Genomic DNA, 13,705 nt, shown 5'->3' with positions numbered 1-13,705 from the left:
CTCAGGAAATCTGCAAGACAAAGTATGTCCACTCAAAAGAAAAAGAAAGTTTTTATGAATTATAAAGATTTCACAGATTCCAGAGTCGTTATGTAGAGGAAAGAAAAATGGAACATTTCATAAACAGTGACACCAATCATGTGTAATTTCTCAAATCTCTTTTTCCTGTGTGAATCCCTGTTCAAAGATCATCTAAGATGCTGAAATAAAAAGCTGGAACACTGGAATCCATATTTAATGGAAACTATATGATTATACATCATTCAAACAATTTTCAAATTGCTTGATGCATAAATTTTCTGTCTAGTTTTACATTGTCTAATGAATTATTTTTTCACCATGTATAAAAGAAAAGAGGTCCAGAAGAATACATTTCATGTAGCTCAGAATAAACTCATCTGCTTACATGCAAGAAAAGACTTTTACTTGAGCAAATCATGAAGATGTGAGTTCTACACTCATCTTACTTGTTATCAAATTACCATACAGTGCTGTAATTCAGTGAAAGGGTGAACTAAGCTATACCACAACCAAAAGGTATACTCTGGTTCAGCACAATGGTTGATGTCCATTCCAATTGGTTTGTGCCCATAATGACTATGTTGAATATTGACCCAGAGTTAAAACAAATCTCCCATGAAATGCAACTACAATGTATAGTAAAATAGTGTTTGTACAATTTAATAAGCCTTAGGAAGGCTGAGGCTCTCAAAATACAGTGATGCATTTAAAAAGGATAGGAAAAATCAAAAGAATTAGTGATTTCTACAGAAATAAAATAAAATAGAACAGAGTGTACAAAGATTGGAAAAATACATAGTCAATAACAGCACTGAAATCACTTGACAACTTTTCTTGACAAGATTCTTCACAATCTAAATTCTCATGATTAAGGCTGAAAATTTAGAAGCAAAAGGTTCACTCTTAAGGAAAGGAAAAGTTAAACATGTTTTCTCCTTGGGTCTTTTTATTTCCTTCTTTAAGTAGCTAAATTGAGACCATATTTCTTAAAATGTATTCCAGTGTCTTACAATGCCTGATGAGGGATAATTTCAGCTAAAAAGTCATCCTCATTCTCTATACCAATAGCTCAGCACATCATCAACCTAAAATGAAAATGTTCCACAAAATCACTTTATATTTATTCTAAATTAAAACAATGTTACTAAAAAAAAACTGGCCCACTCCTCAAGATACACAGAGAATTAAGGGACCATGTTTTAACAGCGCTAAATCTGTAGAAGTTTACCTGTAATGCTTCAAACAACTTTTAGAGAGCAGTGACTAAGAACAGGAACTGTTCCTGACGCACTTCTACTTTTCTTTCGTAAGTTTATATTTTTCAAAACTATCTTTCAACACTTCATTTTGATGCATTTTCTCTTCTCCTATTTTTCAGAGTCTGTTCAATCCATGCTGTCACTGTCTATGCCATAAGCCTCCTCTATTACAATCCATTTCCCGTCTGTATAAGTAATGGTAAGACCCCCTCATCTCAGCATCAAATATCATGCACACGCTCACCATGCAGTGTTTAATTGCTGCAAGAATTTTCTAACTATAAGATAACAGTATGATTCTACTTTTCATTGTTTTAGGTTCAGTTATGGAGTACTTCACTTTTCATCAGATGAGTTTTTTAAGTTAACCTGGAGACTTGAAAACTGAAAATTTTGTCAAATACTAATTTACTCTAAACAATGTCAGATAGCTATTTTGATTTAGTCTCTCAAGAAATAAGTTGATTGAATCTATTGGTTGTTTTACTGCTTAGATTCAAAAATGCCAAGGTTAAAATGTTAACTACTGATGGTTAGAAAATTCAGATTCAGTTAAAGAGGCTTGTTTCCAATCTATAGGGAAAAACTTCAAAAAAAATCAGAGTATGGGTTGGCAATAAACCATAGTCCTACCACCATTATAGCCACATTCCTACTCATCTGTGCTTGGTTTTTGGAGTTGAAAGACATGGATTTACATCTGATCTCTACCACTTACTGGCTATGTAAATTACTAGCTGTTTAAGTTAATTAACCTTTCTAGACCTTCAGCTTTTCTCACCTGTAAAATTAGGATAATGTCTACCTTGCAAAAGGTTCAAATGAGATCATCTATGTAAAAGTGTAATAGTATAGCATTTGTTAATAATTAAAGCAGTTAGAGTATTACTAATAAGCCATAAGCCAAATGTGTTGAGATACCTATCATAGGAGGAAATTCAAATATTTGCTATAAATGGATAAATTAATGATCTAATACAATCAGGTCTTTCTTTTATTTCCTCCTTTGGGTTTTAACCTCAAGGATACCAAGTTTTCTATTCCTTTTAAGCTTTCCAAATTTACATGAGATTCTTTCATTAAGTGTACTAGATCTTTCTATAAAATATTAATAAGCATTTTTCTATGAATGAGGATACAAAAGGGTAAGGAAGGGTCAGATACAAAAGATTATGCATAAGAACAATATAAATAAATGTTATGCATAATAACCAGGAGAAAGAGAATGCAATAGTTTTGAGGTGAATATTTGTTGGTTTTGCCTTACAGGTGTCTATTCCTCCTTTTTGTGGAAAAAAAACACAAAAAAACAAAAACCTAGTCATACCTGGGATGAACTCTTCACCTCTACTGTTAGCCTAGGTGCTTACAGGAAAATGGACTACACTGCCCACTGGTTAAGGCCACACCAGTCAAAGCATCCCACTGGTATGGACATAGTAATTTCTTCAGGTCTGAGCAAATGATGCAGTTCAGGTTAACGCAGATAATTGAAACTCAATTCTGGGACCTTTGTTCAACTCACGAGGATATTGAACTTTCTCTTCCACCTACTTGAGTATCATAATAACGTGAGCATAAGAATGTCAGGGAACACACAGAGTCTGAAAATAAGGCCACCTCAGAGGAGACAAACAGAAAGATGCATCTAAGCAAAGGGGCGAGATTTGAGATCTGAGTCAAGCCACTCACTGGGGCCATGTATTCCATTGTTTGCTTAAATCAGTTGCATTGGGTATTCTATCAATTGTACCTGAAAGAATATTAACTCATATCAGTATCGTCTGCAAGATGATGGATAATCCTGATTTTTCCCAAAAGGTAGTTCACGTGCATGGATGAACATTTAAAAAAACAGTACTGATAGCAATGGAATTATTTAAATGTGTATAAAAAAATACATGAATCTAACAAATAATCCCATTATTTCATGGATACTACTGCTTAGGAATAAAAGTAAATTTTCACAAAATGAGTTGACTAACAGTAGACATTAAAACATTAACTAAATAATGTTATTTGTGGTACACAGATAACAAGAATCATGAAGATGTAATTGAATGATGTGGGAAACTATGAATTGTCCAGAAGTTGGGTGCAAACAATTTACACCCACTCAGCCTTATGCACACGGTGCCTCTATCACTTCTAAGTGTAAGGCACGACAAAGTCAATGCTAAATTAAAGTTGGGCTTCCAGTGAATAGGACTTGATGGTCTGTAAGCAGAGAAAGGGGCGGCCAAGGGAGGAGAAGAAGAATGGGACGGGCTGAGATATGAAAACATATAGTTTCACGTTATTTCTGTACCTTTCTAAGTCAGAGTCCTCGCTGTATCATGAAGTCTCTGTTGTGTTGTAATTTGTCATAAGCTTCCTTGAAAGAGCTCTCAAATATGAAAAAAGTGAAAAGAACATTCCTGCTCCACTGTTCCTGAGCTGCTACAATGGAAGACAGCAGGGTACCTAGAAAACAGCCCTGGCTGGATTTGACTTGGTGCCTAGAAGTTTGGAGCCTTATTTCGGTGCACAGCTTGGTTTCCAACCACCGGTGGAGCCTCCAGTGGAAAGGTCAACAATTTAATCTCATGCTCTGCCCTCAGGGAATATTTACTAACTGTTGTTGAACAACTTAGTTTTTCAGATGTGAACATGGCATCTTTAGCACTAGGCAGACAGGCCTGGAAACTGGAGGCCAACCTTACTACAAATGAATTTGTCACAATAGGTGTGTAGGAGTTGATTCAAACTTTAAGCCTTCAAAACTTGACGTTTTTTAGTTTAAAAGTCAGAGAATACCAGGAGGACTCATTTGTTTATTCTATTTATTTGAAGTCAGAAATGGAAGCAACCTTTATTTTAAACGGTGCTAAATGTTTCAAGAAAGGCCAACTTGTCCAATTTCAGTTCCAGTTCTAAACCAGAGGTTCTCAATCCAGGCTGAGCAAAATAATTTATTGAAGAGTGTTTTTTAAGGTGATACCAAGGCTCCATCCCATATATCTGAAATCTGGCTCTGAAACACTTATTCAGGAATTACGAAAAGGTCTTTGAGCTTCTGCCTTAGCGAAGGCAACTCCATATTGGAAGCCCCAGTTACATTTTGAGAAAAACCTATGATCTAGGCCTGACTAAGCTATAATATGATTAAATGCTTAAAGAATAACCTTCTACATGCTTGAGAAATTCCAGGAACTACAGGACATTTCAAGCCTGCAGCTACAGACAACTGCTCTCCCTACACAATCAAGGTGACTCGGACCAGACCACTGCACCACCAATTTCAAGGCAATTATCGAAGCAGACTGTGCTGCTCCACACATAGCCCCCTACTGCACACCTCTGAAACTTTTCCTTTATAAACTCTTGTCCCCTAACTGGCAACTCGGAGATGGTTTTGGGGACACTAGTCCATCTTCCCAGGTTGCCGGCTTTCTGAATAATACATCTTTCTTTTTCCACCAAACCTTGTCTCCAGAACATTGACTTTTGAGCAATGAGAAGCCAAACCTGAGTTTGGTTCTGGCTCTGGCCGGTCACGTATCAATGATATCAGGATCTCAGGTGGAGGGGGTGTAGGTCACAGTATATTTTGTCATTGTATTGATATTTTGAGTGGGCTGTGTAAACATATTAATTTTTAAAACTATAGGCAATTTAAATGTAACCAGTTTTGTAGCTAGCTTTTCCATTCTTAATTTGCTCTTGGTAATGTATTAAGGCTCTTTAAAAAGAAATGGATGCAATCAGGCCGTCTTAATTGAATGGATGGAAGAAGTAGCTAAAAAGAAAATGAAAAAACTGTACCACCCTCCTAAAAATGGGAGAGAGGGATCTTATGTTTCCTTTTTAATAGATGAGATTAAAAGGAAACAAAATAGTATATGTTTTATAAAGTTTCTTTTTCTTACTTTTTTCCATTTAAGTTTTATTTTGCACCAATAAAGGCTAGTATTAAAACAAGTGCGAGTAGCTCATTTAAGGCACTGTTATGCAGTACCAACTACATGAGTTATGAGTCTCAGCTACATCCCAGGTGTCATACTAGGTATTAAGAATATAGAGATGAATATAAAGACCCAGCCTGTTACCTTTTGGACCTCAAGGTGCAAAATCCAATGAAGGAGACAGATTCACAAACACATAATTTCAGGATAACACAAGAAGGCACATATAATTTCATGATTGGTAAGGAACATAAAAATTCCATATAATTAATCCTTTAGTTTAATACTTAAATCTATAACAAAATACCAAGTTTAAGAATCTTTAGTGATGGGCAACTCACTGCCTCCTGGGCAGCCCACTGCATTTCTGAATACCTCAAGTTTTACTGTTTTCTTATCCTGAACTAAAAATCTAAGTTTCTTCTACTTATTGGTCATAGGCTTATCATCATAGAGGCAACACAGAATAAGCAATGCATGTCTGATGGCCTCTCTCTTCTTGGTAGTGTAGAAGCCTATCAGTGAAGGAGAGTGGAATTGTGAAGAGAGGGATTTGAACAACATGGGAATTATGCTCAGACAATTATAAAATCAGACTGAAGAGAAAAGAAAGGAAATTGCCCCCCACCCCCAGCAAAAAAAAGAAACAATAAAATAACTCAGCACTGTTGTGTAAGTGTTTTCAACAATGCCATGCTGACTCAGGACAAGTACACAGAGAGAAGTATAGAAACCCAGAGCTTGAGACAGATACAATACACCCTGCAGAAATGCATGGGAGCATCTCGATTTTAATTCGATAGTCTTTGGAAATAACTTGATTATAAAAAGTTCTATTTCCTGTCAGTTGAAGTAGCCTCTTAGAATGACTCATGCACATAAATTTTATTTTACAGACAAGCCTTACCTTTACAAACTTTGCAACAGCTATGAGACAAGGTAATCTGATGAGACTCTGGACAATCCAGAGCTGGACAGCCTGAACTCTCAACCAGCTTCATGGTCTGGTCCTGTCAGACAACAGAAAATAAAAGCTTCAAACCTCTTAATTAGGAATAACTCAGAAGTTTCCAGATCCGACATCCAAGAAATTTCTTCGAACATGAGAGTAAAATTTTCACCCTGAGAACCTCTGCACAGGTCACACACTCACTTGCAAAATAACATTAAATGACAACTGGAAAGCCTTTCAAATGGACAAGCAGCTCTGGGAATGGAAGCATGCCACGCTGCAGCCATACCTTCAATTTCCAAACATCAGGGTAATCCTGAAAGATTCTGTTAGTTTACAACATATTTGCACATCCAGATGACAACTGTGTCAAAGATACAGCTTGAATTCTATCAATAGCTCACTTTGGAAAAAACAATAAATAAAACCCGGGCTTTTTAAACATTCTCATTTCAAAGTTTCCTAAACTGTTATAGATTATCCCAAGTGAGTGTGATGAGGAACATTGGGGATCTCTCACAAAACTATAAGGAAAATGAGGGCAGGATTTATGTCTCTTGAGCATGAATGTCTTGCATTTTTTCTGGCATATAATAAGCAATCGAAAACTTTTCCTGAATGAATGAATAAATCAATGTAAAACGATTATAGTTCTAGCCACCGAAGCAGATAAAACCCTTCTCAAAGAGAAACCAAAATACAGAACAGAATACTTTTCTGATAAATGTAACAGCACTGCCCTTGAAGCAAACATTTTGCTTCTATACTGTCAACCTCCAGTCTCTTTAAGAGCGAGGGTCATTAACTGTTATACTATGCTTACCAATACATAAGTAATAAAATAACCGTTGGAACTTGAAGGCTTCTGTTTTAATACTGCTCAATAGCTTAGCTTTTTAGATATCATTTCTATAAGTACTGCTTTTATTGAAGAAATCGTAATTTCAATATCTCCCTCTTCCTGGCTTATCAATGGAAAGGACCTTCTCCAAGTCACCATAATGGCAGGAAAAAAAAAGAAAGAAAGTGTCAGAAGACATGTATACAGTGGAGTCAAACGCTATTCTTCCTTTGGTTTGACGGTAATATCCATTCTGATAATCTTCTTTTCAGGACCACCGTGTTTTTCTGTGTTACTATGAAACTCACAGACCCCCCAGGACACATTATCAAGGCCACAAAACTGACAATAAAGGAACAAAGAAGGACTAGAATTGACAGCCCAGAAAATGGAAGCCTGAGAGAGATGACAATTATGTAAAATAGCTCAGGGGCCTGAAGGGAGAAAAAACAATGGGAGTCCTTAATGTCAAGAATTTAGTGAAGAATACAAAAGCTTATGAAATTCTGGTAGAGCTGTGCTGTAGAATCCACAGCCACTAGCTACAAGATTCTGACAACTTTGTATGATAAAATAATGTAAAATATTTCATTAAGAATTTTATATTGATTATATTAGAAATGATAATATTTTGGATATATGGGGTTGAATACAGAAAATTTAGCCCAAATAAAAATCACATGTGTGGCTTGCATCATATTTCTACTGGACAGCACAGCATTAGAGGGTAGGAAGTGATTTCTTTTGTTTGAGCAAATAAATGGTAACATTTATTCATTCACCCAATATTTATTAAGCACCTGCAGAGTTGCCTATACACAGACTTCTCACAAATCGAATTTAAAATAAAATCACTTTATAGGTATTTTAAAATCAAATAGGAAACTATCTCAGTAAATTTTAGATCATAATTATCAGTATTATGGAATACATTTGTCAAATGAAAAGAACACACACACACACAAAGTGGAGAATCTTCAAATGCCCTCACAATTTTCAGATTTAGGGCTGATATTTCAAAGTTAGAGTTTACTTAGAAACCAGCTGATAAAAGTTTTCCACCTTCCTTGAAGTAAAATTTCTCAGATTTCCTTGGTGTTGCTAGATCTCACTCCAAGCCTTCCAATCCTTATATCTACCGTGGGACCTGCTCCACTCAAAACAGCATTGGTGAAGGGATGCTGACGGAGAAAAATCCATCTGGAAATATAGCTTCAGCAATTGTGTTAGTGTTCCTATGCCCCAGCTCCCTTAACTTTAAGATGGTAACCTACATCATGGGAGAGCTTATTTAAAGCCAAAAGAAGCAACTAGAATACCTTATAACGGACATGGACAAATCAGAGCTTTCACGTTCCAGAAACCAAATCTGTCACAGTTTTGCATCTTTATGTCTCTGCCTTGCTTATCCCAAATGTCTTCCAACTTAAGATGCACGAGGTATACAGCTGGATTTTTCAGATTCAACTTACCTTGGCAAAATTCTGAGGATTTTCCTTTCCCCAACACTTAATCATATGAATGCTCACAGTTTATTGCCAGCAGAGTAAATCACTTATCTTAATTTTCCAAATAACCTATACATACTAAATCATCCCCACAAACCATGTACAGGAGGCATTTGAAGAAGAAAATTAAGGATCAAATGTAAATGAACCCTAAAGCAGAAACTTTACATGTAGACAGTTTCCTTTAGACAGAATACGGCTTGAAATATAACATTATGGTCAAGGAATATAAAATCATAGTTTATAAAAGGTAAATGTGAAAAGTGTTATGAAACATATTTAGTTTTTCAATTAGTAGGTCAAGAAGCAGACTTAAAATGAATCACGTTTGCTTCAGAAGCATATGTCAAAAGCACATGTATAAAACATTCCCCTTAAAATTATTTAAAAGATTCCTCCCAAAGGAATTAAGATCAATATCAATCTCATCTCCATCCAACACCTAATTTTTATTCGGTAAATTTGGTTCTGATTTTAATTGGACAGATATTTATCACGAGTCAAAAGCAAGAGTGAGAACAGGCCGAGTCTAATTTTATCTAATACATTTTCTTCAAAACAGCAAACAAGGAGTTGATTTGTGTTTGGAAAATGTAAGACAACTTCATAAAACTTTAATATGACAAAAGAGTGTTTTTATTTATTGGGAAAATTATTTTACAACCACTAATTTACATGATTGCAAAAACAATGAGAATTTCTATACATTTGAGCTATAATTATCATCTTAAATTTTCTCTTTGCCTTAGAATTTTAAAGGTATTACAAGGGTGAGATTTTTAAAGGAACATTTACTGTGTTCAGGTAACGGAAAGAAATTTGAAACACACATGAAGAGCTTCCTTACCTGGCACTCATAGAGAACACATACGCCAGAAGAGGAGTAGACCGTATTTCTTTCTCCTTCAAAATAGGTTCGTCCACGAAATTGGCATATAGCTTTGGAGTAAAAAAAAAATATATTTTTTAAATGTTTCATTAAGAAAAATAGCTTACAGGTGTTCAGATCATTTTGCCACAATATTTCACATGTCCTTGTGACTTTTCAAGGTGTTTGAGTAACTGTAAACCTAAATTCAACCCAATATAAGGCACGTGTAGGCTCAAGTTATTTTCATGCCCATTAAGTTCAGAGAGTAAAATAAGGTACAAAAAGGATAAGGGGCAATGGTAAGTCAGAATTAAACTCTGAAAAAGGAGTGCTGATAAGCAGACTCAAAGCTAATTACTTGCCTGTTAGATGATGTCCCACTTCAGGGCACATTAAGCAGGTGCTCAAAGAGCTACAAATCAGGGGCAACACAAATATGAGAAAAGTTCATTTTTATATACCATTACAGAATTTTTTTTTTTTTTTTTTTGCGGTACGCGGGCCTCTCACTGTTGTGGCCTCTCCCGTTGTGGAACACAGGCTCCGGACGCGCAGGCTCAGCAGCCATGGCTCACGGGCCCAGCTGCTCCGTAGCATGTGGGATCGTCCCGGACCGGGGCACGAACCCGTGTCCCCTGCATCAGCAGGCGGACTCTCAACCACTGCACCACCAGGGAAGCCCCATTACAGAATTTTAAAACAGAAAATTAGAAAGAAACTATTTTAATTCCAGTACATACATGTAAATGTTATGTTTTATGGGTTAGTATCATTTATTTGTAAGTACATGTGGGTTAAGGCACCCTATTTAAGATGTTGAAAGGTCTTAATCTGGGCCTGCCTTGCTTCCATCACAATTAAATAAAATTTTAAGATAGAACTTCAGACTCAGTGGTGAAAACATTTTTAATGAGTGAAGATGCATACAAAGTATCAAAGAATTTTTTTGAGACTTTCAAAATATTTACAATTCACAGCAAACATTTAGCCAATGGAAACTGTTTGCTTGTTTTGAAATGAATGTTTCACACTACCTATGTTGACTCATCACCTAAACAGAGACAGATTTACCCTGAAGCTAATTAAGCTTAACTTTCAGTATCCTTCTTGGGCTTAGCCCTCCATTCTAAGACTCTGAACCAACTTTTGTTTTCACAGATTTGCACTGTTTTCCTTTCAAAGGACACTCAATATTGTAGATGCTTTGGAGCTCCGTAACATCTAGATCAACCCAAGCTAATCACTTCAAAAGACCAGAGGAAGCAGTCATCTGATAGGAAAAAAACTCAAGCAGTTTGTTAGCCCTATTTACTAAATCCAATTTTTAATTTTAACTACATGGATTTTACAAAAGGGGTGTGTATATTTCCTTTTAATTCCATTGTGTGAGTTAGAATAAAGTCCCTCTTCAGAATTTATATATCCCATTATCTTTAAAAGTATCACATTGCCTAAAAAAATTTATAACAAAGAAATTAGACATACTTCTATTAAATATTGAGTATATATATGGTTGTAGAAATATTCATATTTAAGCCAACTTTCATCTTTGCCCAAAAGTTAACTGCTTATTTAAAAGCTGCACATTTAAATAATGGAAAGCATGCACATTTTAAAAATGCCATCCTTCAGCTGATCTCCTTACTCAGCTTTTATTAACAAATTTCACTACATAGTATATATTACTGGAAAATTGATTTTAAAGTTTTGGAGGTTGTTGGAAGTGAATACAACTTACTTGCATAAATTATATTACTTAAAAGCTGGCTGAAGCTTGCTCACTCATGAATATTCAAAATGAAAATAGGGAGTTGTCAGTTGCATACTATCTATCATATATGAATTACAATAGCATGTGCATTTACTTAATGAACCTGATTGACTGTAAAATGTCTATATCCAACGTGTAATTTTTAAGATTGTGCTTTGTTTTTTCTTATGAGATTCAATAACCTCAAAGTACCAAGATCTGGCTTATGGCATGTTCAATTATACTTAAGTACCACATTTTATAAGATAAGGAGAATAAATAAAACCTTCTTCTATTCAGCACCTGCCAGTCAAAGGTTCCTAAGCCTATTATATTATACAACTCGGTAACTGCAGTCTATTCAGGTCCAAGGGTACGTTGAAGAAAAAAATATGATGTTCCAAGTCTTTCTTAGAGCAGAGGGAAAAGGAAACACTGTAAAACCACAAAGGTAAATTCTTCTTATACAAAGTCTTATGATAATTTAATACTCATGCAGAGCAGATGGACCTTCTGCTCTAAACTCTTAATTCAAAAGACTCAAATAGGCAACTTGTGAGACAATAGGGCACCAAATGGAGCTTGGCAGAGCGAGAAGCACAAAACGAATGAGATCACAATTGCTTCATTTCCTTTCAAGCAATCAGCACAAACAGGGTGAATTTGGCTTAGAAAGAACCCAAAGTGAGTGATTTTTGTCTCGTTTCTTTTTTGATCAGTTGCTGTGATTCTCCATAATTCTGAGGTTTACGCTAAATACCTAGTAATGCCATCAGGGTATGCCTTCCCTAGGTTCTTTAGGGGAAAAATGTTAAGAAACTCAGAAATATATACATACATATATACATATACAGGTATATATTCCTAATCATTCCTAAAAAATACTACAGGGAATCTTGAAAATCCATAAGGATGGCTCTGGGACGTAGGAGTAGACTGCAGGAGTAAAAGTCGTATTAATCTGTTGATACATTTAACAAATACGTACTGAGCTCCTGCTAACATGCCAGGTAGTCTGCTAGGTGCTAGGATTCAAAGATGAAAGAGACATGTTTCTACCCCTCACTACTGAGTTGGGAAGACAGACTCGTTCACAACTAACTATAATAAAAGCCAAGCTCAAGTGCTATAACTGAGAAATTCATAAGTGACAGGTAAACACAGGAGACCAAGTGGTAAACTGGGGGCGGGGGCGGGGGCACTGGATCAAAGGTGAGGAAACAAGGGCTGGAGAAGGACCCAGACTCTGGCAATAGCGACAAGTCATCATCACCCCAGGGATAAGGAACAGGGAGAGGAAATGGTTTTATTGGAGCCCACAGTGAGCCAGAGTTATGAAGGAGAGGCAGCCCAGCGGGAGTCGAAATCATGAGAGACACAGGTACCACCAGAAACCCAGCCTGGTGCAGGGAAGGAGCAGGGGAGACACACGGCCAACTCTCTCTCCTCTGGCCTTCCTATTTCCTGCCAGTGCATCCCATTGGCAAACCCTACCCAAAGCCAGCTGGCAAGGAGACCAGGGTGATACAGTCTGCAGAAGTCCAGCTCCTGGGGTACAGAGTAGGACAGAGAAAGACAGGTGGGGTGTGTGGGGTGTCCAGGAGAAAGAATAACCAACCCCCAGCACTGGTAGCTATCACAGTAATTCAATTTAGACCATGAATAGAAATAGTTTACAAGGATAGGTTGCTTACAAGAGCATGAGAGAGTGGAACACAGTAAAAATAAATTTTAAAGAGGGAAAATTGAGACATTTAAAAAATACAGCTCTATTTAAAAAAAAAAAAAACCCAGATAGCTTATCAAAATGAGATCCATAAGCAAGGAGAAGGCAAAATGAAGGAACTGGACAGATCAAGTGTTAAAACAGAGGAGAGGAAACAGATTAGGTGTTGCCTTGATTTTAACCAAGGCTAGCCCCTGTAGGTATCAGGGACAAAGCCTCAGGGATAATAATGATGTGGCTACCACACTGACTGCAAGAAAGTCTCTAGAATTCCCTAACTGAACTGCACCTCCCTGCTTACCCTTCCCCAGCACAGTATAAGAAATCACTTCCTCAACAAAACAACAAAGGAATAATCATTTTGCTGTATTGATTTCTTCTTCAATTCAACTGCATTAACATGTTCATAGAGGCTTCATTTCTTTCCTAGTTTTGGGGTGTGTGTGTGTGTGTGTGTGTGTGCTGGTGTGTGCATATATAGCAATAAGTTTCTTGTGACATAACTCTGGATTCCTATGTCCAAATCATTTACCAGCTTAAAGCAGAATTATGCCAACTAGGCTGCATTTTCAAAGATCTATGCTAAGTGATTTACTGAGTATATTACATGTACATATTCGAAGGTAATGAAGCCTCTACGGGGAAGGGTATTAATTCATTGATACAGTCTTATCCCCTTGCAGACTAAGAAGCTAAGCCCCCATGCAGTCAGACTAACCCATAGCACTACTGCTACTCTTAAATTATTAATATTAGCCAATGTCAAAGGCATATTCACTATGACTCTCATACACACACACACACACACACACACACACACACACACACACACA

The 13,705-nt window shown here is 36.5% G+C and overlaps 1 protein-coding gene across 2 annotated transcripts in view; it reads right to left on the bottom strand.

Moving 5' to 3' along the window:
• The window catches only part of NELL2 (neural EGFL like 2), a 378,516-nt gene that overhangs the window by 225,005 nt on the left and 139,806 nt on the right, over window positions 1-13,705 (bottom strand). For both annotated transcript variants that reach the window (XM_027093487.1, XM_027093488.1), the window contains 2 exons: window positions 9,373-9,464; window positions 6,132-6,234 (listed from right to left, as the gene is read on the bottom strand). In XM_027093487.1, coding sequence (XP_026949288.1) covers window positions 6,132-6,234; window positions 9,373-9,464 — 195 coding nt within the window. The remainder of the gene's footprint in view (window positions 1-6,131; window positions 6,235-9,372; window positions 9,465-13,705) is intronic.

This window comes from Aethalodelphis obliquidens, unplaced genomic scaffold, assembly GCF_003676395.1.
Source record: "Aethalodelphis obliquidens isolate GAN/ISIS:26980383/991018 unplaced genomic scaffold, ASM367639v1 scaffold84, whole genome shotgun sequence".
Taxonomy (NCBI): Eukaryota; Metazoa; Chordata; class Mammalia; order Artiodactyla; family Delphinidae; genus Aethalodelphis; species Aethalodelphis obliquidens.
Note: the sequence above shows the minus strand (reverse complement) of the source record. Positions and strands in the feature narration are given on the sequence as shown.